Source organism: Drosophila willistoni, assembly GCF_018902025.1.
Source record: "Drosophila willistoni isolate 14030-0811.24 chromosome 2R unlocalized genomic scaffold, UCI_dwil_1.1 Seg167, whole genome shotgun sequence".
Classification (NCBI taxonomy): domain Eukaryota; kingdom Metazoa; phylum Arthropoda; class Insecta; order Diptera; family Drosophilidae; genus Drosophila; species Drosophila willistoni.
Genome location: NW_025814050.1, coordinates 18,008,443 through 18,035,120, shown reverse-complemented (window position 1 = coordinate 18,035,120; position 26,678 = coordinate 18,008,443). Strand labels below are relative to the sequence as shown.

At 34.0% G+C, this 26,678-nt stretch overlaps 6 protein-coding genes and 1 non-coding gene across 7 annotated transcripts in view; 4 read left to right on the top strand and 3 right to left on the bottom strand.

Moving 5' to 3' along the window:
- The first annotated feature begins 1,069 nt into the window (after positions 1-1,069).
- Positions 1,070-1,944, top strand: LOC6642628 (retinol dehydrogenase 12-like). Its single transcript, XM_023175727.2, has 3 exons — positions 1,070-1,200; positions 1,257-1,658; positions 1,719-1,944. Exons 1-3 carry the CDS (start codon positions 1,070-1,072, stop codon positions 1,942-1,944), a joined length of 759 nt encoding a protein of 252 aa, XP_023031495.1.
- A 259-nt stretch (positions 1,945-2,203) lies between these two features.
- Positions 2,204-3,176, bottom strand: LOC6642627 (gonadal protein gdl). The gene is made up of 3 exons (XM_002065287.3): positions 2,806-3,176; positions 2,446-2,740; positions 2,204-2,383 (listed from the first exon to the last, which is right to left on the bottom strand). Exons 1-3 carry the CDS (start codon positions 2,937-2,939, stop codon positions 2,240-2,242), a joined length of 573 nt encoding a protein of 190 aa, XP_002065323.1. The 5' UTR covers positions 2,940-3,176; the 3' UTR covers positions 2,204-2,239.
- Positions 3,177-3,781: 605 nt separating this feature from the next.
- Positions 3,782-5,028, top strand: LOC6642626 (retinol dehydrogenase 12). The gene is made up of 4 exons (XM_002065286.4): positions 3,782-3,850; positions 3,917-4,168; positions 4,233-4,634; positions 4,704-5,028. Exons 1-4 carry the CDS (start codon positions 3,837-3,839, stop codon positions 4,912-4,914), a joined length of 879 nt encoding a protein of 292 aa, XP_002065322.1. The 5' UTR covers positions 3,782-3,836; the 3' UTR covers positions 4,915-5,028.
- Positions 5,029-5,587: 559 nt separating this feature from the next.
- Positions 5,588-7,007, top strand: LOC6642799 (retinol dehydrogenase 12). Its single transcript, XM_002065285.4, has 4 exons — positions 5,588-5,762; positions 5,824-6,075; positions 6,135-6,536; positions 6,595-7,007. The coding sequence occupies exons 1-4, from the start codon at positions 5,740-5,742 to the stop codon at positions 6,803-6,805; spliced, it is 888 nt and encodes a 295-aa protein (XP_002065321.2). The 5' UTR covers positions 5,588-5,739; the 3' UTR covers positions 6,806-7,007.
- A 478-nt stretch (positions 7,008-7,485) lies between these two features.
- Positions 7,486-9,782, bottom strand: LOC6642798 (prolactin regulatory element-binding protein). The gene is made up of 4 exons (XM_002065284.4): positions 9,286-9,782; positions 8,273-9,214; positions 8,042-8,204; positions 7,486-7,978 (listed from the first exon to the last, which is right to left on the bottom strand). The coding sequence occupies exons 1-4, from the start codon at positions 9,424-9,426 to the stop codon at positions 7,893-7,895; spliced, it is 1,332 nt and encodes a 443-aa protein (XP_002065320.1). The 5' UTR covers positions 9,427-9,782; the 3' UTR covers positions 7,486-7,892.
- A 2,911-nt stretch (positions 9,783-12,693) lies between these two features.
- The window catches only part of LOC6642795 (stathmin-1-A), an 85,588-nt gene continuing 71,603 nt past the window's right edge, over positions 12,694-26,678 (top strand). The window contains exons 1-2 of the mRNA XM_015178332.3: positions 12,694-12,759; positions 15,517-15,628. Of these exons, the coding sequence (XP_015033818.1) occupies positions 15,598-15,628 (31 nt within the window). The 5' untranslated portion in view covers positions 12,694-12,759; positions 15,517-15,597. The remainder of the gene's footprint in view (positions 12,760-15,516; positions 15,629-26,678) is intronic.
- Positions 20,736-20,808, bottom strand: Trnar-ucu. The gene has a single exon. It is a non-coding gene; the product is annotated as a tRNA-Arg (tRNA).

The window sequence follows — 26,678 nt, the reverse complement described above, 5'->3', positions numbered from 1 at the left end:
TCACATTGTTTTCCAGGGTAATTTGGGGTCGCCGATTCGGAATAAGGCCTTGGTTTTTATTATTTAACTTTCAACTGAAACAGTTTTAACTTGTTTATAGAACTGGCACTTGACACTATGATCCTTAACTATAAATAAATCCCATATCATCCAATGAAAGATTCAAATTCAGCTCTTGTCTCCATAAAAAAAAAACGAAAATAATTATCTACTAGCTAATCTTCTTCTAGGTATCTTCTGTTAGGTAAAACTTTTCATTCTCCAATTAATCTAACAAAAAATGCTGGCGGCTTTAATATTCACCGGATTTCAATTATGTATTTAATTATTAACTAATTGTGAGATACTAAATACTAAAAGTGGTATTTGTATTCGTTCACACAAATCGTGGGATTCATCATGTGTTTAAGACATTATATTATGGGTATACAATACATTAAACTTGTCATATATCAAATTATTCTTGCATAGTTGACATTTATCATGACCTAGCAATTTCTTAAGTAGGCGATTGCCTTCAATGAGCGTATCAAAAAAGGGGATAAGCGTAATACCAATCTTGTCAAGGACTTCCATATAAACAAGAGACAAGAGACAAAATATAATTACTTTTCAATAAAAACAACTTAATTTTATTCCAATCATCTGATTTTTGATTGATCTCAAAAGAAATTATCTGAACTGGAACAGGATATTAGAGATTCAACCCTTTTTCCTAAGGCCCTGTTTTAGTTTTTAATTAATAGGTTCACCACATTCTATATACTTCCTAGTTTAGTACAAAAGCTGAGGCCAATGCCAAGTCCTGTCTCAGTTTACATAGAAATTTTAAAGTGACCACAACAATCAATAGAATAATAAACTAAAAATGGAAATATTCAATTGCTCACAGTAAATAATTTAATTTAATTCATAAAACTTACTAGAAATTGAAAACTTTTCTTTTAGGGATGGAAAATTTACCACAGAGACCAATGAGGCAGGTAAAATTGTGATTGTGACAGGAGCAAATACTGGGATAGGTAAGGAGACGGTAAGGGAATTGGCCCGTAGAGGAGCAACCGTTTTTATGGCCTGTCGGGACATGAAAAAGTGTAAAGAGACACGCCAAGAAATCGTTGATGAAACCAAAAATAATAATATTTTCACTAGATTATTGGATCTCAGTTCCTTGGATTCTATACGCCAATTCGCTAAAGAGTTAGTACATGAAATATTAACAAAAAGGAATGGTTAATGACTTTCGTCCTTTACAGTTTCAAGGCCGAACAAACAAAGCTTCATATTCTGATCAATAATGCCGGTGTCATGCGTTGTCCTCGCAATCTGACCAAAGATGGCTTTGAAATGCAAATTGGTGTCAATCATATGGGACACTTTTTGCTAACCCACTTGTTACTGGATGTCCTTAAGGCTTCTGCTCCTAGTCGCATTCTAAATGTGTCCAGTTCTGCGCATTATTTAGGCAAAATAAACAGTGAAGATTTAAATAGCGAGAAATCCTATTCTGAGGGCGACGCATATAACCAAAGTAAATTGGCTAATATCCTTTTCACCAGGGAGTTGGCCAAGCGTCTGGAGGGTACAGGAGTCACTGCAAATGCTGTACATCCTGGTTTTGTCAATACGGAACTGGGAAGATATTGGGGTCCTGGAAGGTAATTGATGAAAATAACTCAAATATTTCTCATATATTTCAAAATCTACTTTAATGTCAGAGTTTTATGGCCATTGTTGACACCGTTTATGAAGTCACCCGAGAGTGGAGCTCAGACAACACTCTATGCAGCTTTGGATCCTGATTTAGATGATGTTTCTGGCCTCTACTTCAGCGATTGCAGGCCAAAGGAAGTGTCAGAGGCAGCCAAAGATGATAAGACAGCTAAATGGTTATGGACCGAAAGTGAGAAATGGACGGGCATTGCCCAGGATGAAGCCAATTAAGATATAGTAACTATAAGTTGATGAATTTCATATTTGTTTAGAGTTGCATTAATGCTTGATTATCTACAAATAGAACTACAGATTAATCGAGTAAGTCTGTTTTTGAAGTTAACAAAATATTATCAATGTTTAGAGATAATAAAAAGTAACAAATTTTTACAATTCTTGTTAGTGACTCATATAAATATCGGCTGAAGATCTATTTACCAAACAATTCATTATTTTAGTGATAAGTTCAAAATATTATTTATTTGCAGTCTTTGTTTTTTTTTTTCTTAATATAATATTGGAAATCCTATTTGTTTGGTTTGTATTTCAAGCGACTCAAACGCAAAATAAAGTCCAGCAAAAACATTTGAATCTTAATTTCTTTGGCATTTTGTGTGGCATAAAAACCAGGAACACCAGCCATATGTAAAGTGGATTGCTGGTCATTTACCTGTCCAAAAGATAAGGATAAAATATAGAAATATCATCAGATTTGTTAAATTGTAAATTTACCTTTTGATCTAAAACTTCAATAATTTTCTTATCTGCATCCTTAAGTTTATTTACATGCTTGGCTTTCAGCAAATCTAAAAGGTGGGCTAGTTCTTTAGGATCCTTAATTTTAGAACACCATTCGGTGACCTCGATTTCGTATTCGTTTTCAACCTGTAATCGCATTTGTAGCAGATGCTTCTCTGTGGCATGTTGCAGCTCCAGCAGAGCCTTGACTATCTCGAAAATGCCTTCGTTCAAGACGCAATGTGCCAATTCAGTTAGCAATTCATAAGATATGCGTGTCTGCAATGTTCTAAATAACAAAATTGGTTTAAATTTAAGTAGTTTGCTTTGGGAAATGTATAGAAAACTATTTACACAGGAAGTTCGGCGTGATAGGATCTTAGGTTGTCCACCAGGAAATAGATTTTACGTTGCAAACATTGTGATTCGCTATCTGCTGCCGTTTCTGTAATAGATGCCGTGGATGACTCTGCAACTTGCTCTTCCATTATTTTTATTTAATAATTTATATTTTTTTAAGGGCTTAAAATGACACATTCAACCAAGCGGCCAATGTGAAGGCATGTATTTCGAAAGATTGTCGCTATAGATTATGCACCAAAATTTATAAAAATCTGAATATAGTCTTTCAATGGAATTATATTTGCAATCATTTAATCCATAATTGATCAAATTCACAAAATGTTTATAACAACAAAAAACTACCAATCATCTGATCAAAACTGTCTAGAGTGACCAAGCAATTGCTTATCAGGTATTACCTAGAAAATTATCGATTACTTTACATATCGATACTTTTACTGCTTTAAAAGGAGGGAATTTTAAATTTGTGGTTTGAGGTATTAATCCGTAATGTTTATTAAACGTCAAAGATTCTTAAATATTGTAGAAAGTTTATTAAATTTTATATTCAAAGTTCACAATTCTCAATTCGATTGGATTCAATTGGATTTATTTTAATTTTGATTTAGATAAATTTGTTTGATTGCTAACCTATTTCAAATTTTACTTGCATTAGCGGTAAGAAATATTTTGATATAGATATCAAATTTGGTTAGCATGTAAAAATATTATCATGATGAACATGCATATTTATACAGATACCTAAACAATAGCATAGGCGTAGGTTGAGGTAAATTAAGTGGGAGCATAATAAAAAATAAAGCTCTGAGCTAAAGCTTTTCTGAAATGGCTTATAATAATATATAAACCAAAGCCAGTTCTTTTCATAATGTAGAGCTACTAAAATTGAAGCCCTACGAACTACGCCCATGACAGTTGTTTGTTTATACATACATTCAAACAAATAATTAGTCTACATGTTAGGCACGACACCGAGATATGATTCAATTGAAGTATAAAGCTTATAGTCGACGGTCATTGATATGGGTTGGCTGAGGTAAATTATTTGATTTAGAATTCCTTTTGCAACAAATAGATAATTTTAACCAAAAACTGTTTATAGAGATGGAAAATTTACCAAACAAACCAATGAAATTGGAAAAGTTGTTATTGTGACTGGTGCAAATACTGGAATAGGTAAGGAGACTGTAAGGGAATTGGCCCGACGAGGAGCCACCGTTTATATGGCATGTCGGGATATGGAAAAGTCTGAAAAAGCAAGGCGGGAAATCGTTGAAGAAACCAAAAATGAAAACATTTTCACTAAACATTTGGATTTAAGCTCACTGGATTCTATACGTAAATTTGTCGAAGAGTAAGTACTCGGAAAAACCACCAATAACGAGTAGTTCAATAATTGTAGAAATTCTTCTTATCAGATTCAAAACCGAACAAGATCAGCTGCACATTCTGATAAATAATGCCGGTGTTATGCGAGGTCCTCGTCGTTTAACTAAAGACGGTTTTGAAATGCAAATCGGCGTCAATCATATGGGTCATTTTTTGTTGACCAATTTGCTACTAGATAACCTTAAGGCCGCCCATTCCAGTCGCATTGTGGTAGTGTCCAGTGGTGTACATTGTTTTGGCAAAATTAAAACTACCGATTTGAATAGCGAGAAATCATATTCCGAGGGCGGAGCCTATAGCCAAAGTAAATTGGCCAATATCCTATTCACCAGAGAATTGGCCAAACGTTTGGAGGGCACTCGTGTTACCGTAAATGCCTTGCATCCTGGTGCTGTGAATACGGAACTGGGAAGAAATTGGAGTGCTGGAAGGTAAGTGATGAAAAAAACTGACATGAGTATAATTTTTGTAATAAATTTTAAATTCTAATTGAATGAAAGAGTCTTATGGCCAATATTATCGCCATTCATGAAGTCACCAGAGGGTGGAGCTCAAACAACGCTTTATGCAGCTTTAGATCCCCAGTTGGAATTGGTTTCCGGCCTTTATTTTGGCGACTGTAAGCCAATGAATGTTTCAAAGGCAGCCAAAGATGACAAAACTGGCAAATGGCTATGGGAGGAGAGTGAAAAGTGGACAGGTCTCGCCTAGGTTACAAATTAGTTTAATAGATTTATTAATTATTGTACTCATAATATATTTCCTAATGTTGTTTATTATAAAAAAACTTTGACTTCAAATGAAAAACAAAATTTACTGTTAATAAAATATCGTTAATTTACTAAAAGAAATTATTGGTAAAATTTTTAATGGATTTATTTTTAACTAAAAAATATCTTATCATAAAATATAATCCCAGGTTTTGACAGCCTGATGCAACAAAAGTTTAAAGTAGATGCGAGGGTGACGACAAATAAAACGGTTAGCAAATATGTCGATTCATTTGTGTAGTATTACCAGCTTTAAAATAAAGTGTGGCCACAGTTATGAAGTGGCGTAATCGAATTTTTTATCGATACCTCTCAACATCAAAAGCAGTTAAAAACTGAAAAAAAAAATTGAAAATTGTGTTTTACATTGATGTTTTTAGAGACAATATAATTTTTAAATCATATTTTAATTAGAAAAGCTTCAGTTTTTTAAACTATATTTTAATAAGCCATCATGATTTATTTGTCGTCTTGAACACTCGATATGTTTGCCGAGAAAAATTATAATACATAGGGAACTTTCTGGCAAACATCTTTTGAGAGTCATCATGAACAAGCAACTTTTTTAAATTCAATTAACCGAAGTTGGCCGTGGCTCGTGTTACTATATTAGTATCTTAATTACGTTTTCCCCTTTTGCTAGTTCTCTGGAAAATGTTTGATTAAGCGTTGAAGGGGGGTATAAAAGTTGCGCCCAATCCTAATTATGAATCAGTTAACAATTAAAGTTGAAAGTGAACAGTAAAATTTTAAATTAAACTGACTTATGGATCTAATAGATTGCTCAAAGTATATTTAAAAAATTAAAGGATGAATTAAAATAAAAAACTAAATGAAATATCGGTTACAGGGATGGAGTATACACAAAGCAATCCAATGAAACTGGAAAAGTTATTATTGTGACTGGAGCAAATACCGGAATAGGAAAGGAGACAGTAAGGGAATTGGCCCGGCGAGGTGCCACCGTTTATATGGCATGTCGGGATATGGAAAAGTGTGAAAAAGCAAGAGCGGAAATTGTTGAGGAAACGAAAAATCAAATGATTTTTTCCAGATATTTGGATTTGAGTTCTCTGGATTCTATTCGTAAATTTGTCGAAGAGTGAGTTTAAAAAAAAATAACCAAAAAGGAATAATGGTAAATGTCCTATTGCCTTGTAGGTTCAAAGCTGAAGAGGATAAACTTGATATTCTTATCAATAATGCCGGCGTCATGCGAGGACCTCGCAAATTGACCAAAGAAGGCTTTGAGATGCAAATTGGTGTGAATCATATGGGACACTTTTTGCTAACCAATTTACTGCTGGATGTCATTAAGGCTTCGGCACCCAGTCGCATTGTGAATGTGTCTAGTGCAGTGCATTATGTTGGCAAAATAAATACCAAAGATTTGAATAGCGAGAAATCCTATTCCGAGGGCGGAGCCTACAGCCAAAGTAAATTGGCCAATATCCTATTCACCAGGGAGTTAGCCAAACGTTTGGAGGGTACAGGAGTAACTGTAAATGCTTTGCATCCTGGCGCTGTCAAAACCGAGCTGGGTAGGAATTGGACTGCTGGCAAGTAAGTTATGATGGAAACCGAAATAACACATATGACTGAAATTCTATTTTACTCTCAGATTATTCTCTCCACTATTATCACCCTTTTTGAAGACCCCAGAAGGTGGCGCACAGACAACGCTATATGCAGCATTGGATCCTGATTTAGAGAAGCTTTCTGGTCTTTATTTTAGCGATTGTAGACCAAAAGAAATGGCAGCGGCAGCAAAAGATGACAATATGGCCAGATGGTTATGGGCCGAGAGTGAGAAATGGACAGGGTTCGTCTAAAACCAATTGATTGATCCTAATAAACATATCTGCATTCATTTTCACTCGCTTTTGTCGTGATGTCTCTAAGTAAATTGTTAAATTAAATACTTAAACCGTTTTGTGGTTTATCTCTAAATAACTGTAGTATTTTAATACAAAAGATTTGATACATTTTCAATGTTTTTGTGAAATAATTAAATGTGGAGTTTACGAAAAACAATATAATGTCACTTTAAATAACTTTTAAATTATATGCAGGCAAAAATAACGGACAGAAAATATGTGGATTCATCTGGTCGGGCCAAAGTGACCAACTCTCTGAGTTTTTCATGTGAGGAAATCATTGAAATTATTGATACTTTCTTAAAAACGAAATGAACTAAGTTTTGGATCGATAAAAACTTGAAACAAAGCAACAAAACCTTAAACTAATATCTTCTTTTTAAGATTTAAGTTAAACTGGGATGCAACAAAAAACGTGATTGTTATTATTAATGCCCTTTCACAGGAATCTAAATGAATGAATGAAATCTAAACAAATCTTTTACAAATTCACTTATTGAACTGGATTGAGTACTTTCGGTTATTTGTTAGATCTGGGATCAGGATAATAAGATATTTTACTTCATTGACAATAATTTAGGTGCTCAATTACCCATCCTCTCACATACAGAATATATAAAACCAACTCTATTCGATTGTCTTTAAAAAATGCAATAAGATAAATTTAATTTAATAGCTACAACTGTTTTCAATCAGTTCATTCACCTGTGTTGATGGTTTTTTTGTTTTCTGTTTCATTAGAAATCATGTACAATTAGAAATATAATAGATTCAAGACAATTAAACTTGATTAATATAGTCATAAATACAGAGAGTAAGAGAAAGAGAGAGAGAGATAGTGACATACAGAGATAATATAGAACGAAAATAGAATTTGGAAACAATATTGTACAACAAAGTTAGAATAAGAGATAAGGCAACCGGCACAAAAACTAAACACTTAACTTAATTAGCAGAAACGAACTAAACTAATAATGCAAATTGATTTATCTTGTTTAATTTCCTATCAAAGTGTTTATGATCGTGTTCGTTGCGACTATCATCAGATGCCGATATATGAGCATAAAACAAACACGGCAAAGATCATTCCGATCATAAACACAATGGCTATCCAGGCGGGTAAGGTACCTGAAAGAAGACACATATAATCAGACACTTGGAGCCAAAGAAGGAATAGATTAGAAAACTTACGCCTTTGAGGCAGACTATGTATGCAAACTTTATTGTCGACTGAGATGGAAAGAACGGCCGCCTCCGTATCGCTAGAAATGGGCGGTCCCTCCTCATTGGTAATAGGAAGAAATTGCAGGCCCGTCACGAACATTGAGTGAGCATGAGGAATGTGCAAGACGCGCTAAAAAACAAATAAACAAATCATATTGGAATCAGTGGGAAATACAAATTTAAGGCACTTGAACTTACCTGCAGACTAAATGCAATGTACATGGAAACACTGCCGGAGAACATTGTACCGACAGCCACAAATCGTCCATCATCTCGCACCGCCAGCGATGACAAACTCTCATCAATGGTCACCGCCAATTTAAGCTGACCATTAGAATCCCATTGCTGTAGATAGCCACGCTGTTTGCCCACTTTACCCAGTGGATTGGCAATTGAGAAGAGTCTATAGTTATCCTTTTGAGCTTCCACAGTTCCGTAACGGCAACGTTTAAATAAATATTTCGAATTCTCTGGCGTTGGCCAAATTAATTTCTTAAACAATTTGCCACTTGACAAGTCCCAGATTAAGCCCTGGCTATCCTTAGAGATGCTAACTAAATATTTGCTGTCGGGACTGAAATCCAAATCATCAATTTCCTTTGAATGCGCCTGAATATCGGCGCCCAATGACATTTGTGGGAATGACCAAATGCGTAAATGTCCATCGGTGCCACCGGTGGCCATTAAACGGCCATTGCCACTAATCCGGACCACACGCTGCAGTGGCTCCGATGTGGACAGGAAATCTGTTTGTACCACATCGGCTGCCTGTATAAGGAACTTGAGGCTGCGAAATTGTTTCAGTATGTCAGCGGCAGATGTTAGCTGTTGCGGTTTGCCATGACCATTGGCAAGAGTCTCCACACCCGAATGCGAGCCACCACCGTTTCCTGCCCGTTGCCTTACATTGCCATTTTCATGAGGTCGCTCCACGGGATTGTTTTTCTTATCATCGTCATCCGCTTCAATGCTGGGCTGAACATAGTACATCTGACAATGAGCCTCTTGTCCGGCACAAAGGTAACCCCTTCGTCCACCATTCCGTACGGCAAAATTCATGACAACATTGTCACCCGTTTCATGGCGTAACACTTCTTCGGCACAGAAATGTGTGCCATTGTGATAGAGTTCGTAGATTTCCTGTAATCAGCAAAGAGTATATTATTAATCATCATGGTCATCGTTCAAAATTTCAGCTAGGAATCACTTACAAAACCGTTTGCAACGCCCGTTTTGCTGGAACCGCCGCCGCCGGCCACCAGAATGTGACGACTCGTTAGCATATCGACGGCATACAGGGGAAAGTTCACACGGGCCAGCAGTCCATCGCTGGGCCTGCGTGTGGGTGCCATTATTACTTATTATCAATTATTAATTGACAATCAATTTTCGGTTCAAAGTAGATTAAAATTTGAATGTCAACTTTTGTCAATTTAGCTCCGTTTATCATTTAATTGAGGTCGTTGATTTGCGTTCGTCCCTCTCCTAGCTGTTTACTCCTTCGCCCTCATTTACTTTCGCACATTGTTAAAGATTTATTTCAATTCGATTTTATTAATTATAGACCTTCTTTTGTTTTGTGGAGTGTGGGAAAGTTTGTCTCAAAAATCCACGTAAACACATTCCACAAATTCGCCTACTTAAATTCGCCCAGCCATACTGAATATTCGCCCAGCCATAGGGATTATCGATGGATTTGGATTCTATGGATATATCGATAATTTTTTCTTCCATCGATAATTCGTTCGATACAACTTGCAATTCACCTATCGAAATTATCGAAATTAATAACGTTACGTTATCAAATAACGTAATACTTTTAAAGTACGTTATTTATTTAAAATTTTATGATCCATTAACAATTAATTTGTTGCGAATAAATTAACATTTGACGCCCACATTTTCTTGTTTCCGGTTTCATTGTCCTGGCTGCTGTTCTGGTTGATGACCTTCAGAAGTTGTATAAACCAGAAATCAAAGTAGTTGAAGTTGTCTCTGCCTTATATGGACAAGTGCGATTTCTTAATATTTCCTCCTCCCCCTTTTTGATTATTGCATTGTTATTTATGGCTCTGTGGCTTCTTTGTTATTACGATTCTGTTTTTTGTTTTGTGAGTCAGGAGGAATCTTTGTTTATGTTTAAGTCGAGAGTCTTGGTTTTATTTAATCACTTAAGGTAAAAGCAAACAAAGACCACATATATTTTCTCTTTTTGAATTTGGACTATTTATTCGAAATTTTCCTAAGGCCAGGATGGAATGTTTTCTTATTGAGAAAATATGGTCAATTGAAATAGATCGTATTTCATTTAAATCCAATAGAACATTTGCCTAACATATGGCAAAAACTTTTGATTGAGAGGCAAATTTTAACAATAATTATACAAGTCATTCTTCAAACTGCTAAAGAGTATTTCAAAAGTCGACGACTCGTCTAAGGTAACGATTTTTTTCTCAATAAATTATGATTAATTTACTTTTATTCAAATTGAAATGCATGTTTTTCATTTTTTATGGAGAAAACTGTCGCGCAATTTCTGTCTACGCACTTGAACTCGTTTTTCTATTTTTCGTTTAGTTTTTTTTTTTTTATGCGTAAGACAAGTTTTACCGGCACTTTTTTTTTATAACAATTTCACTTTTATTATCTCCATTTCAAACGCCCGCCCGCCCTCTTGCTAAAATTGATTTGTCATACAAAGTAAAACAAAACAAGATCAAAATCGGAGGTATATTTGGGGGAAGTGGGGGAGCCTAATGGAAAAGAAAGGCATAAAACGAACTACAGTAATTGCAATGGATAGATGTAGGTGAGATAATGTTGGAGGCTTAAGTGTGTGGGTGTCATCATCAGTAGTTAAGCTAATTATATGGTAAAGAGAGCGAGTGAGAGAGAGAGTTCAATGCACTTGTCACTTGCCACTTAGAAATAACTGTCAATGCTATCTGCCTGTCTCCCCTGCATAACATCTGGGCACAGTCTGTTGGAAAAGTCTATGCAAAAGCTTATCTGTAAATGGAAAATTTTCAACATGTATGACTCTTTGCAGATCATTAACATTAGAACGCCGATTATATGGTATATTATTTTTCATTTTGCCATTTTAGTTTTATAGAGAAAATATAGTTTGTGATATTTTTTATTGTGGGTACAAAACGAATAAACAAAATGTCATGCATGAGAGATTTTCCGGTGCTCATCAGTATATACATATGTAGAAAGGTTAAAAGTACATTTTATGACTCATAGTTAGTATTAATGGTTACTAGTTTCATAAATCTTTTTATATCTTTATCTCTTGTAATAGGTTAATGGGTCAACTAAAAGATCACTTTAAAAGCCTTTAAGAAGACATACTTTTTGTAGAGACTATTGTGACTGCAATATATTGCTTTCTTTTGATTTATTTATATGACCTATTCAATAAAAAAAAAAAATTGTTTTCCATATGTACGCTTCGCGGTTTGCACACTTGATAAGCAGAAGAAGAAGCTTCTCTTATTGAGCTCAATAATTTGTTGCTCTACTAATAACATTTCCTGCCCATGGATGTCTTTATAAATAAATCACCAACGATGATTTCATGCCCGCAAAATATAAAGCAAAAAAGAGCAAAATAAACAATTAAGGTAGACCCAAAAAAAAAAAGAAATATATATACATAGATACTTCTCCCATACACTTGCATTACGCCTCATCCCGTGCTCACCCACGGGCATAGTCAACCCGCAACCGGTTTCGTCTAACAGTCATTTCTTTTTAAATTGTCATTTGAATTTTAACCGTCAAAAATTTAAAACGCTCAAAGCTTCTAGCGCAGCTTCCCTTTGAAAAGAAATGGGTAAACGGCTTACGAACACCCTGTAATAGCAACCCGACTTGACTTTGACAATTTTGGGGAAAAGAAAGAAAATATATATTAAAATAGCATTTATGTTGAAGATTAATTAATGATCGTCATGTCATCAAAAAAAGAACGAATAGGCATATAATTTTAGAGGGGACTTTAAAAAAGTTCATTAGGATCAGCAATATACTCTGCCACAGATCTAATACAGGGTGTGAAAATAACAACAAAAGTCCGCAGAGGCAGCTGACTCCACTGCACAGTGTCTCGATTGCTGATGTTTGGTTCCTCAAATAATTACTGCTGCTCTACTTAAGATATAAATGAAATAGTTCTGAAATTAATTTGAAATCTAACAAAACAGGTTTGCCTAAAAATTGCTAATTTCACAAATTGGAATCAATTATTAAAATGTTTTTAGTTTAAAACTATGTAGAAACCTAAAAAAATTAATTCAATTTCAATTTACTTTAAATTTTCATGTTGTTTTATAATATTTTTATTAAGATTTACAGATTTACAGGCAAGCAGTTATAGAGATTTACTTACAGAAATTGTAAAAATATGTTAAGTGTTCGATTTAAGTAGTTTCACCTATTTGCACCTAATCGATCACTGTGCGCTGCGTTTTCCTTTCTGCTTTGCTGCTGTCTTCCTTGCACTCTGTTCGTCTACGTCGAAGTGATCGCACGCGAGTTTAAGTTAAAAAAAATATACAAAAAATAAAGTGTTCTTTGCAAATAATTGTAATAATTGTGAGTGGAAATAAGTTTAAAAAAAATAGTAATAAAAAAAAAATCTTGATAGTGTTTTAGTTTTGTGTACTAATTTTTTGCTGGTAAGTGACAAATGGCAAACCGGTTTAAATGGGGTCTAAGATCCCTTTTTGTTTTATGCCTTTTACTTACTGCGCAATTGCAAGAAGTTCAACTCTCCACGCCAACGCTTTGTTGTTGTTGTTGTCGTTGCTGCCGGGACATCCTGTCTCCCTCGCACGCTTGCTCTTGTTAGTTTTTGTGCAATTTTCCATTGCCTTGGTAACTCTGCCTGTTTCGCTTTCGATGTCGCCGCTGCTGCTGCTGCTGCTGCAACCATGCACTTTTATTGTTGTTGCTGTTACTTCTTTATGCCCTAATGAACGGAGTTGTTGTTGTCTCTCTGTTCTCTCTCTCTTTTTCACTGTTGTTGTTGTCGTTGTTCTGATCGCTTGTCACTCTTCTTATTGGCATTGCGCTTTGTTTGCGCAAAACTGTTAAGAACAAAGGGGAATGACTAAACAGGGTATTCAAGTTTTCCAATTTGTTTATTTGTAGTGAAAATACTTTTAACGAACATCTTCGTCGAGTAGACAACTTCTGTCCAGCAGTGATAGTTTTCACACTTGACTTAATTAGATCACTGCTTGTGTTTTTCACTTATAGTTAATCACTTTCTATAGAAACTTTCTAAGAATTGTTCAAAATGTATCGATTCCAAATTGTTTCCTTATCTTATTGTAAACAAAATAGTTTTACTTGAATTTTTATTAAATGAACAGATTTGTAATCCGATCTAGTACATGAAAATATAAAATAGGTTTTATTAGAAATAAAATCATACGAAAGACTTGTGAGTACAAAAAAAAGTTTAACGTTAAGTTCCATAATAAGCAGAACTTCAGACCGTATACAATTTTTTGGTTACATTTTTTTTCAGCAGTTCTTAAGATCAACAAATCAAGTTTTTAGTTTGTTGGAGAACTTAATTCAAAAACGCTTTTGTTTTATATCGGTTCGAGAATCAGCATATTTTAAAAATAAGTGTATAAAGTCGAATTCTGAAATCTAAGAAATGAAATAAACCATGAAACATGTATCCATAAATATGTCAGGACATTCCCAAATAACTTTTTAGAATTAAACCCCAAAATGCAAAACCTTTTAGAAAAAATTCCAAAACTTAGAGTTCCAAGTTATAGACAGAAGGATCATAATTGTAAAATTGTGGGTATGTAGGTTGAAAATACATATTTGAATTCTTATTCGGTATTAATTATTTTGTCTAAAGTTTGTTAAAGTTTTTATTTACCCATTTTTAAGATGTTCAACTTAAGCATAGATATAATTTAGAACTAACGAAACCAAGGCTAATCGGATTTGATAATACCTTATTTAAGAAATTTTTTTTAATAAAATCTAGGGTATTTCATATTCGGCTTATCAACGCCATTCAACACTCATTCGCCTTTTTGTTTTATTGTTTCAGACTTTTGCGTTTGGGTAACTTTTGTTAGTGTTTCCCGTTCCAATTTTGCTTCGGTTGTAAGCTGGAAGGAAAACGTTAACCTAAAGAAGGGGAAAAACTTAAAACGGCGAATTGCATTTCTCGCCTGTTGTTCTTCTTTTTGTTGTTATTGTATAGTTATGGCGCCTTGTTATCCATATCCATCCCCCACATATGGGTATCCCTTTGCGGTATACCTTAGTGTTTTGCCATAAATTTCAATAGCCCATAAACAAATCAATGCAAGTTGCATAAATCTGTAAAAACAGTTGGATGGGTGTTTGTGTGTGTGTGCGAGTGTGTGCATGTGTGTGGCTTTTACCCTTTACTGACGCTGTTCCTAAAGAGTCATAAATTAAGTTAAATGGGCGTACGAATGTGGCTTTTCTTTTATTTTTGGTTTTTATATTTGCATTTACTTGATTTTGATTATCAATTGACTTTAATTGAACTATGATCGACAATGACTATTTTGAAAATTCTCAGTGTCTTCTTACATGTGATCTAGTTGGTTATTTAGCCTGTTTTATTAGGTAAAATCGTTTTGAGGGTAAGCGAATTAATTTTGTCCATCACCATTCATGAATCACTCCTGATTTGGACTTGCCTTATATCAATGACAAGATTCTGTGATATCTTATCTATTTTACACTGTGCCCCTTTGGATCTAATTATACAGAGATATATCATTCAAGATCTCAAGAAAACTAACTTTTATGAATATCAAAACATTTATCATCCAGTTTGTTTAAGTTTTGTGATTAACAAACAATGATTAAGTACTTTATTGTTGGATAGATGATTCACTTTTTTTTGTGTATCTACTTTTTAGAATGTCGTTTTTTAAGTTCATTTATTTTAATATCAGAGGATTTTCAAGTGCAAAACTTTCGATTTTGGTCAAAAATTAGATAAACTTTGAAATATGTACATATATACAGTGGCGGCAAAAAATTTGAGACATTTTTTATCTTAAATTCTGATTTCATTGGATTGTTATTTAACGTTAGTGAAAAGTTTTGGTGTAATAATTTATAGCGTTCAATTGGTCATTTTGTTGAGATGATGTTCTGTAAATTTAAAAAAAGTGAAGTTTTTTAATTAGGATGCAAGCTAAAATAAAAAATTTGGTATCTTAGAACATAACTTAAAACTTTTACGAAAAATACTTATCAAGATGTCATTAAAAAGTGTATAGAATTAAACATAAAAAATTAAAACCTTTCTTTCTCCATACTTTGAAAAAAAAGTTTCGCAAGAACACCTGTTAAAATTTCTCATAATTTTATTAAATTCAAATTCTTATTTATTTTGTTTTATTTATTTTTTCTAGTATTTTAAAGTCGTTTTGGTGTTATTTCACTGTGGTTATTTCACATTCCATCAAGAAGAAAAACTCCACAACAAATACAAAATGGTGAACAATACTATTGAAACTCAAGAAGGTAAGTTTTTTTTTCATTTTGCTTTCAATTTTCTATTCCAAAGAAAGAAAAAAATTAAATCGTTTTCAGTTATTTCCATGGGAAAAGAATTTTTTCTTTATTTGTTATTTATGGTATAGAAGAAGGTCCATACATATATTTAAAAAACGCCCCCAAAGTTAACTTCGTTTGTGGCACTCTCTTCATTATTTTGTTGTTGGACCGTCTAGTTTTTGTTTTTTTGTTTTTGATATTTTGTTGTAAGAAAACAAAAGCGGCCACGCCTCGTTGCATTTGTTTGGAGTTTTCCTCGCTGTGCATTTGCATAGAGAGCGTGGCACAATCATAAAAATGCGAAGAGAGAAAAAAAAGTAAAAGAAATAAACAAATCTGCCGGGACTTTTGTTGGTTGCGTTGCTGCTTGGTTGGTAGTGGGAGGAGGGAGGGGTTTAAAAGTATCTGTTGGCATAGATTATGCGCTCCTAAATACGCTTTATGCTCCAAAACGTTGTGAATGTGCACAACCTACAACGAAATACAAGTGGAGTAAGTATATATGTAGATATATCTACCTATCCAACATCGTTGCCTGCGTTGACAATTTTTGTATTGGAAAAATTGTATGCAATGGAGGAAGCTTTTGTCGAATAGAAAGAGTTTTGCATAGAAAATGCATTTTATGCAAAAGTTGCGCATTTTGTGTGCAAAAAAAAAGTATATAGTTGATGCCTGTGGCAGCAGAAGATGGCTTACAGGTGAAGTGTGGGGAGGTGAGGTACATAGACTTGTATGTTTGTACATACATGGAAACGCATTAAACATGTCAACAACACCGCTGACAACAATGAGGCAAGTTTTCCACTCGAGTTTGAATATTTCTTATGCATACATGTGGCAAGATTTAAATCTAAATCACTTGGGCCCTATGAATACTTGAAGATATCCTGATATAAATATTGCCTTCAAAATTGGTATGAAAAACACTTGATGGAAATTAAATTTTTCTTGGTTTGCCTAACTGAGGTAATGATCGGTAAAATCGGTAAATTTTGAAGTTAATCAAAACTGGGTTTTAGCCTGATTGAGGTCCATAAATCTTAATTTATAAGATTTTTAATCATAGGCAGCCTTCGCTAAACAATCCCGAGTTGTAATGTCCATTCCTAATCTGTTAATGGATTAGCCTTAAAGGTAGTTACAACTTGTTAGATTTCTTTTACCAGTTGTTATGTAAAATTACCCTGGCAATTGGATTATTATTTGTGTATAAAATATATTGGTTATAGTGGATCTGTATAATGTATTGGCTAAATATACATATGTTGTTTTTCTTTTCTAAACAGTTTCTATGATATTTTTTTATCATTGCAATAGGAATACCTTTTGAAATCGCCTTGGCAAATTCATATTTCATATCGGATAATGGTATTTTGTCTTCGTAAATTCTTATGTTCGGGGTTTGGCTATAAAAACATACTATTTTTGAATGATTTTTAAAAAGAACTGCTATATAATATTGAAAAGTGCACCAATTTGAGGTAAAAACATATACACTCGAGTCTCGATAATTCGAAATGGAAAGGGAACAGAATTTTGTACGAATTCCAGAGGTTTTCGTTTTACCTGGTTTTCCATTTCCACGAAGTTTTTTCAAGAAACCAGCAGTTTCTTTAGCGGGGTACGAATTATCGAGAACCGACTGTATCCTCATCGATTTCAACAAACTGTTTTTCCAAAAACAAAGCGTGGAAGAACTTAGATGTATTGATCAACTTTTTGATTTCCAAATGTGATAATTCAACCAGGATATCTATTAAAGTATGGGAAAATTAAAGAGAAGATTGGTAGCGAAAAGAAAAAAACATTCACTCGTATTCACTTTAAAGTGAGTCAACACATTTTGCAGTAAGCTTTGGATATATATGAGACATTCGTTTTTACAATAATTGCAATTGCCAAGCAACAAGCAACTGCCTATTACACTAAAGACTTTATGCTCCACTGTTATTGGGCTATGTGATTTACGCCTCTTTTTGGGGTCTGCTCTGCGCAATTGCCGCCCCAAAAACTTCCGCCTTCTCTTGTCATCATCTCCCACATGTTTGTTGCTTTGCTTTTTGCCTTCAGCATGACTTGGCGAAATTGTTTTGCGTAGGGTTATTGCACTTTCTGACAAAGCTAAATCTGTCGAGTTGCTGCTGGTTGCTGGGTGGTGTTGTTAATGCATTCAACAACATGCTCGTTAGTTGGATAGTTGAGCTAATGGCAGGGTTCCGCTACCGGGTGCAAAAGAAAAAGGTAAATCTAATGCATAGAAAAGAGCATACTCCAATCAACCAACTAACCAACCACCCACCCACCCAGCTAGCCAGCACCAATTTGTCTGGCCTGAAGTCGTCGTCGTAGCGGCATTTCATTAAACTATTTCTATTGATTGTCAAGTTCGAGTTGGGCAAACTAAACTGTCGTAAAAATTGATTGCTCTGGGACTAAACAACAACAACAACGAAAAATAAGGAAACTTAACTTTTTCGCTCTCAAAATAAATTTATTTGAGAATTTATTGTCGTGTATGCTGGATAGAGAAGAGTTGGAAGTAGTTGGCTGCACTTGCCAGACAGATAAAGACGTTGAGGTTCATTGGGCACTACAGAAATCAGAAAGTTCCCATTTTTACCGCCACACTCCGTCTGCTTTCCTCGTTTTCTAGCCTTGGCTTAGTCAATTTTAACACAGACTGCGGTTGAATTTTAATTTGCAATGGAATTGATTTGTTTCCCTTTTCCTTTCCCTTTATCCATCTTATCGTTCCTATTCGTTTCCTTATACATTTTCTTTTACAATCTTGGAGGAATAGCGCAAAAATCTCTAAATAGGTCAACGCACACAAAGTGTTGCATACTTGAAGGCGTCGACGAGTCAAAGCAAAATTAAGATGACAACGCATTGATAAATACAGGAAAAAATCGTATTGGATATGCCAGTAACAGCATCAGAGATGATCAAGAAGTAACAGTCGCAGTGAAGTGGTAGTTATTTCTTATATTTTTGCTTGTACCGCAAATATTTAAAATGTGATAAAGAAAATCTTGAGTACCTGAATCGAAAGAAATATTTGTAAACTTTGAATAAGGAAGAGAAGAGTTCAATAAGAAAGAGTGTATGGTAAATGACGGTATATGACATAGAAAAGGATCACAAAAGGCAAATGTATTTATAATATTCCACTAAACCGATCTAATATAATCATAAGCTAATCCATAAATGGTCACAGTTTTTAAGTAAGAAACGAAAATGAGGGAATTGTATTGAAATTTGTGCATTTTTTAACATTTTTCTATTTTTAGCTCTTTTTTTTTGATTTTCTTGATCCTAAGAAGGGTACCGAACATTGCAGGTGGTCGATTTTATCTCGAAATGACAAGACTTGAAAGAAATATCTTTGTAATATCCTAAAAAATCCATAAGAGAACACTTAATACATCTTCCTTTTTAGTTTGTGTTAGCTCACAATGATAGTAAAACTTAGAAGACTACAAATGCAATCATAGAAAATAAATAAATTGCAAAATAAGCATTCATAAGCATTATTTCAGGAGATCTTAAAAAGCAAAAATTTTAGATATTCAAATATGATTTTTAGCAGTCACATTATTCAATACTATTCACAGTGAATCATTTCACGAAAGCATCACTTTGTTGATCCACTTTCCCGCTCTTGGGTGTGAATTTTCAAATATGCATGAGCGCGCCCGTAAATAGGCAATGCTTTCTTTCTGCGTGTGGCACGTACAACGCCTGAATTTATTATTGTCTTTACACAACCCCCATACACACACACAAACACACACAACACCGTGTCCTCTGTAAGTATGTATGTTTGTTTGTGTGTATATTATAATGTATACAGACATCGTCCCAGCAGCTCGAATGGAATAATGATTGCAGTCACGACCGCCTCCGTTCGCGCCCTCTATCTACTTTTCTTGCCGATTCGGCGTTGACAAAGTTGTCCCATTTTGGGATACCCCCAGCGATAATCACGTGTAAATTACGCTGGGACCTCGCCTCGCCACACACAAATCCATTTTAGCAACTTGACTGTAAATTTTGCGCCTTGTTTACCTTTTTACCTTTTCAATTTGGTGGACAATGACGAAGAGATAATAATAATGATGATGATGAGGCCGACGCCGGCGACGACGATGATGATGATGACAGGCGCTTATTAAAAAGTCATTTCGGTTGTGCATATAAAATGCCTTGGAAGTTCATTCTTCTTCTCACAAAACTTTAGTTGCTTTCATCATTTTAACGATTCCTGGCAAGGAAAGGGCTGCCAGAACTTTTGTCCCACTTTTTGTGAGCCAAAAAATAAAATATAAACTATATAAATGACAGTTGCAATGCATGTTTTCTTTGTATCTCTCGCTCTCTCTCTCACACATTTTGGGTATGTGTGCGTATGAAAGGCTTAAAAAACAGGTCATTGGAGAGGTCATGGTGCGAGAAAATGGCATGACTCAAGCGGAGCATAAAAACTAAATTATAAAAGGGATACGCCAAGTTAGTTGTGTTCAATTTATGTTTGTCCTTCAACCACGTGAAAAAATAATTTCAAAATAATAAAAAATAATTTTTTAGTCCGGTTTCTAGATTAAGTAAAATACTTTAAAGATAAGTCAACAAAAGCTAAGATCAAAATTCATCTTACTACTGCTCTAACATCTTTAATCCTAAGAAATCTGTCTCTGTATACGAGAAATTATTTATTAACTTAATGGATTGATCAACTGTCTGTTATTAGAGTTAAAGAGTTTCGAAATTTATACGAAATTTTTACCATTTGTTTATATAAAACCATTAATTCTGAGTAATTTAATAAAAATAATCCCAAAAATCTTGTTGTTTGAAAGAAAATAGTAGAAAATCAAAAAACCAACTCTATGTAAGACATTTTTAAAATATTAGCGCTTTTCATTGAAAAGGATAACTAACCCTAATTTTACTTTCTTGAGTAATAAAAAAGATCTCAATCAAGAACATTTTCTCTATACATACATATACGTATTACGTATATCTATATTTTAAATTCGATTATAAAAAAAAAACAACAACATGAAATTCTTACTCCAGGTGGGGATCGAACCCACAATCCCCGGCTTAGAAGCCCGGTGCCTTATCCATTAGGCCACTGGAGCTTATACTTTGCGCCTTGTAAAATTGTAGTCATAACTATAAATTGTACAGTATGGCTTAAAAATTGGAGTATGACTAATTAAATTATTAAAACAATTGTTTTGGCAAGCTGATAAATATTAACAGTTTGAATTGTTTCATAACAAAAGTCCCACAATAAGTTCAAGAGGAAGTGAAGGAAGTCCATCAAAAAGGATATCTTACTTCTTAAGCAGCTATCCATGACCGATATTCAAGACTTACCACCCTTACCAAAAGGACTGATCTTATCCTCATAACGCTACAACTAGATTTGGTACAAGTATAATGTGAAGTTAAGAATGGTTCAATAAATTGCTTATTTGAATTTTCTTCTACCCTTGGTTCAGGTCTTGGACTTTATAAGATAACACTCAGAGAGTGCAAATTATTTTGGAAATCACGTTCGAAAGAACTAGTGAGACAAAGAGTATCTATTTACTATTGCTTTGTTATTCATGAAAATCACTTTCACCACCATTTGAAATACAAATTCAGCTCAAATATACATTTTCTACCTTGCAGCCTTTAGTCTAATATATCTTTTGCGTTACCTCGAATCACTGACAAATGAGGCACATGGTTAAATAATCGGAAACTGACATTTCAATCTGTGGTTCAACCTTTCTTCTCCTCTGTAGGTTTAAAAGCTTTTTAATTAAGGATTCACCCCGGCATAGAGACGGAACGCATAAAACACTTTCGCACGCATTTCCCCCTTTCCGTCTGTGTGTGCCTTGCCGGCAATTATGCGTACAAAGATACTAAACAAATGCCCCAAGTCCTTTCACTTCTCTTAACCTGGTCCTTGGTTATATTATGCCCATTGCCCTGTACGACTCCAACTCCTGGGTGAAAACAAATTGCCAACAATTCAATTCACAACCCTTCTTCATCCTTTGGAGAGGACTAATGCAACAATTGGTTCCCATCCATGCCGCACAGCTATCGCCCGTTCGAATCCAATCCCTGATTCCTTTTTGCTACCATTCATTAGGTGTCTGGCATTTCAACGTTTTTAATTGACAATCAAACTGAGGCAAAATGGTAGAAGGGACAGGACTTTCATCCTTCTTCTCTATTATTTTGTTTTTTTTTTGTTGTTGGCACAAAATTTGATTAATTCGCTTGATGGCTAGCTGGCACCAGCTTATGCTCGGGCATCCTTTTAGGGTATGTTGCTTTGCCTGCGGGAATGGGCAGAGCTTTTTTGACAAAATCACTTAATAAATGAAGTGTCCTGTGGTCTATGTGAATTGCCCAGTTCATTTGCTTGGATTATAAACTTTGTGTTTGGGTGTGTGTGTGTGTGTGTCTGTTTTGAATCCATCCATCTAATTGTGAAAGGCAAATGTCTACCAGAGTCAATTTCTTTGCTAATGCATCGAGATACAATTAAATTAAATGGATAGTTATCCTTCCATACCTTTTAATTTTGTATTTAGATCTATATTCAGATAGTCTTAAACGAAATAGTTAATTTGAAAAGTCAGATAAAGAGGTCGCTTGGATTTAAGGTGGAATATCTACTTACTTTATCCTTATCATAAGATCAATATTCAATTAATACAATTAGACTATTTCTTCAAATTATTCAATGTAATATATTTCATTTTATTGTAATTTTATTTTATTGTTTCTATCATTATATTTTTAATGTTTTATTGGTAAAAAAAAAGATGCTTGAAAGTTTTTGGTTTTAAGACTGAAAATAATAGAAATATAATACAAATTATTGAAGCAACATTGGAAAAGATTACAATAAAAACTAAGCTAGCACTTAATTTCGGTAAAAAATCTTTTGGTTTTAAAGTTTTTAAAGTTCTGAAAAAAGAAAAGAATACATATCCTTAATAATTTGTTTTACTTTACTCCAAATTTAATATTTCTAATCTTGTAAAAATATACTGATTCATTTGAAAAACTTTCGCAAAAAATTAATTTTATTGTGTTTTTACTATTTATATAAATTTTTGTATACGAAATTATCGAGATTTTATTTCTTAGGGGAACATAGATTCTGGTAAATCTTGCAAGTATCAACCTTTGATTTTTTTTTAAGTTTAAGCACAGAATTTTCCTTTTATGAGACCGCGACCTTTTGTCTTTTTAAATTAAAACATAAGAACATTTGGGTGTTTCTTCTTCGCATATCTATAAAGAACAAGAGATTCATGTACATACAACTTTATGTCTCTGTTGCGGTTTATAGGCGAGACTTAAGATAGTGGCTAAGAAAACTTTTGCAGTTCATAAAAATACTCCACTAAAGTGAGAGTACTTTCATTTTTATACCCCAATGGAATAACCACCAAAGAGCTGTGAAAACTGCAGTAATAGAAATACAGTTAACAGCCTTTCATCCTTAAATCCCAAAGCCACTTAAAGCTTTAAGCAGGTAAATTGTATTACAGAAGTATCCCAGAATCACCTAGAAAAAAAAAGGAAAACTAAAATACAAGACAAACATAAATTGAATTACTTTTGGATAACTCTGAAAGTTCAACCCCAAAACTGCAACAAAAGTTGTAAATATTTCTTGTATCTTCTTCGTTTGGTCTCTTCTTCTTCTTCTGTTGGTCTGTACTACTTGTATAAATAATTATCTATTCCGGTCATGTCGGGTGTCCGTAAAATGTCAACGTCGTCGTTGACTGCGTTGTTGTCTCGCAGGATCCTTCCTTGTTGCGCAAAAACATGTCTACCTTCTATACAACATACACTTGTCGTCTACCATCTTTTTCACCCACTCGCACACTATCTATCCATCTCTCTCGCAAGTTTTTCTTATGTGTAGATGAAAGAAACAGCAGAGAGAATTAATGCTCCAAATGTTTATATGTTGAGATTATTGTGATATCTGATTTTGACTTCAAACAGTTGGATATGGTCTTTTACTATCGCCAAATTGCAGTAAATATTGTGAAATATTCCTAAGTCAAGGGGTAAGAGTCCCTTTTTGAAACAAGGCTTATTTATTCAGAATTTTGTTAGAGTAATCCCTAAGTTTTCAGAAAATTTGCATAAAGAAATATTCTTTCGAAATTATTTACAAAAAAAACCATACAAGATTAAAAGGCCTTTTCTTGAATCGACTAGTTCTCAAATTAGAATTAAAATATTTGTGAGTCTTCAGCACTGAATAAAAGTCGAACTGCTTAAAACTGAATTAAGCAGTGCAAATGGTAAGATCACAAATTCGAAAAAAAGAATTTATATTTATATGCCAAATATTTGATATTGCCACAATTCATATTTGTATATGAACGACCATATCTTTTAAAGCAAAAATCAAAACTTATAGAAAAATAGATCACATGTAATACGTTTGGAAAAGTGCATCTTAAAAACATATTGCAGACATACATCAGATACGATTCTGGAATCTACGAAGGATTCTAAGTACATTTTACTTACCAAAATTCCTGGCTCTCAGTGAGAAGCATAAAGATTTAAGGTTGAGACATAGCACAAGGTTTACCTTCCAACCTATCCCAGGATCCTAAAACTATATTCTAGATATACATGTTGAACATGGATGAATCCACTGGACCTAAATAAATAATCTTGACACCTCTTCACTTTTATGTATCTTTTTTTTATCATATTTATTTATTAACAAAAGAAAAGAACCGACTTATTGAACAACCTATTTTTTAACGAGACCAACACAACCTCTTCGTCCAGTAAATCAAGATTCTATCTCGATCAATTGCTAACCTATCGATATACATACTTTAAACGGATATCGTTATCGGCATTCTTATTTCATTAGGGGTTCTCACGCAGTCCTACATACATAGCATATCTAAGGATATTTCGGGTTCGTGTTTTATCTCTGCATAAACTAATGCGTAAACTCATTTGCAATGCCTAACGCATCCTTTGGAACTGTTGCCGTTGCCATAGCCGTGCCTTCTGTTGCGTATGACATCTTCTATCTAGTACTTTGTGGCAGCGGCAAAAGAAAACTGTGTACAGTGAGCACAAGGAAAATGTTGGAAATGGAGAAGTTTTTGTTTGCAGTTTCTGCAATTTCTAATTATGTCTTCGTCTCGCTGCTTGCCAGCGTATATATATGTATATGTATGTGGCACACAAGTGACTTTTTGAGGTTAGGCTTACCCCTCCCCCACTCACTGGTATGAGAACATATTTCAGCTTCATTTGTTTTAAATTCTTTGCCAGTAAAGCCTTTGGGCACAAATTGTCGTAGTAGTAGTTTGCATCGTCTAGGTTTCATTCGATTTAAGCAAAAACTTTTGTTATTGTTTGAGCAACTGGTTGCAGTTGAAGCAAAACTTTGATTACAAACAAAGACTGGCCATAGGGGGAAATAATAGCGCCACCCACCATCCACCATTCTTCATTTTCCTCCCACTTCTTACAATCAACAGATTTCTTGCTTATTATGCGCTCCTTGGGCATATGTGTGTGTCTGTGTCTGTTTCTTTGAGTGCGGGTGCGTAAAAAGTTCCATTAAGCACAAACTCCCAAGTGTTTTATGTGTGTCTCAGATTGTATTTATGTTGGGTTACTTTTCCTTCCCTTTTTGCTTTCTATGTATGTAGGTTTATGCGTATATCTTTCACCTCGCATCGCATTATGTGCCAAAATTATAATGATGTTCATTATTAATACCGAGATAAATGTTACGTGCCAAGATTCAACAAAGGCACAGACAAGCCCAGGCCCAGGCTCAGGCCCTAACTTTCTTATTTCTATTGGCAATTTTCGCTCCGATTTTTGTGTTGACTTTCATAAGATAAAGACAAAAATTCTTTATTTGGGTTAAATTAGGATTTTCATATAAGCATGTAATGAGCTCAAGTAGATTAGAAGCATAAATAATATCTTATTTGTTTCAAGAGATATTGGGCATATGATTGGAAATTGGTTTTCGCTAAGATCTAGAAACCTTTTACAACCTCTTAAAACTTAATTTGAATTTTTTTTAATAAAGACTTTTAAGTTACAGAAAAATCTTGAAATTAATGTTTAAAGTCGACTTAAATTCGTCTTAAATATAATTAATAAAGAAAATTTGTAAAGGAAATATTCATTGAAGGTTTGAAATCAAAATTCTCGCTTAAATTTTACTTGTCTTTAACAAGAATAACAAAGTTTTATTAATTACAAAGAATTTCACAGTTTCATTAATTAAAATTTTGTCCAAGGCAAAGCACAAATATTTACTCTTTTAACTGGAATCAGTTTAAAATTTAAGAAATCCGCAAAGTAGGAAACTTTAATGTGAAACTTTTGTTTCAGCTTTAATATGAAAACATTTTAGTTAATAAAATGTTTAATAAATTACCACACAGAATAACTAAAGATTACCTAAATGAAATTTAATAGGTTGTCGATACGAATCTTAATCATAAATTCTGCTGTCCTTAGAAAGCATGAGCTGGAAGCATTTTTAAGCACAATTCAGTTGAAATCTATCCTATACATATTTCTATTAAATTGAACGCATACTGTAATTATGGGCATTAGCCCTTTCCATCTGAATAAAAAGCCCATTGCAGAGTATTTACCAAAAAAACCTTTAATTGCAGGCTTAACTGTCAAATAAGTTAAATAAAATGGTCAGTATTACTGCATTTTTATACCAATTAGCATCCGCTGTCTGATATATTTTATGGGTCAAAGGTAAAACTGATGCGCTCAGCTAACTTTCGATTCACTGGAACAGGAATTTGTCCTTTCAAACAAAAAACTTGTTGCCATACAAAGCGAACGATACAAAAATGCCTGCCGAGTCCTCACTTTCAATACATATTATATGTATAATGGCCAATTAATGACATTTAAATGCCCGCACGTAATGTTTCCCTTCAATGGTTCTACA

Bases quoted from the DNA above. Each gene is read 5' to 3' on its own strand.
- LOC6642628 (XM_023175727.2), top strand. From the start codon at position 1,070: ATGGCCTGTCGGGACATGAAAAAGTGTAAAGAGACACGCCAAGAAATC. The intron at 1,201-1,256 runs GTTAGTACATGA...CGTCCTTTACAG, and splicing joins ATACGCCAATTCGCTAAAGA to TTTCAAGGCCGAACAAACAA. The intron at 1,659-1,718 runs GTAATTGATGAA...CTTTAATGTCAG, and splicing joins AGATATTGGGGTCCTGGAAG to AGTTTTATGGCCATTGTTGA.
- LOC6642627 (XM_002065287.3), bottom strand. From the start codon at position 2,939: ATGGAAGAGCAAGTTGCAGAGTCATCCACGGCATCTATTACAGAAACG. The intron at 2,741-2,805 runs GTAAATAGTTTT...TTTGTTATTTAG, and splicing joins TATCACGCCGAACTTCCTGT to AACATTGCAGACACGCATAT. The intron at 2,384-2,445 runs GTAAATTTACAA...TCTTTTGGACAG, and splicing joins TTGAAGTTTTAGATCAAAAG to GTAAATGACCAGCAATCCAC.
- LOC6642626 (XM_002065286.4), top strand. The intron at 4,169-4,232 runs GTAAGTACTCGG...TCTTCTTATCAG, and splicing joins ATACGTAAATTTGTCGAAGA to ATTCAAAACCGAACAAGATC. The intron at 4,635-4,703 runs GTAAGTGATGAA...ATTGAATGAAAG, and splicing joins AGAAATTGGAGTGCTGGAAG to AGTCTTATGGCCAATATTAT.
- LOC6642799 (XM_002065285.4), top strand. From the start codon at position 5,740: ATGGATCTAATAGATTGCTCAAA. The intron at 5,763-5,823 runs GTATATTTAAAA...TATCGGTTACAG, and splicing joins GATCTAATAGATTGCTCAAA to GGATGGAGTATACACAAAGC. The intron at 6,537-6,594 runs GTAAGTTATGAT...TTTTACTCTCAG, and splicing joins AGGAATTGGACTGCTGGCAA to ATTATTCTCTCCACTATTAT.
- LOC6642798 (XM_002065284.4), bottom strand. From the start codon at position 9,426: ATGGCACCCACACGCAGGCCCAGCGATGGACTGCTGGCCCGTGTGAAC. The intron at 9,215-9,285 runs GTAAGTGATTCC...TGCTGATTACAG, and splicing joins CGGGCGTTGCAAACGGTTTT to GAAATCTACGAACTCTATCA. The intron at 8,205-8,272 runs GTAAGTTCAAGT...TTTGTTTTTTAG, and splicing joins ACATTGCATTTAGTCTGCAG to CGCGTCTTGCACATTCCTCA.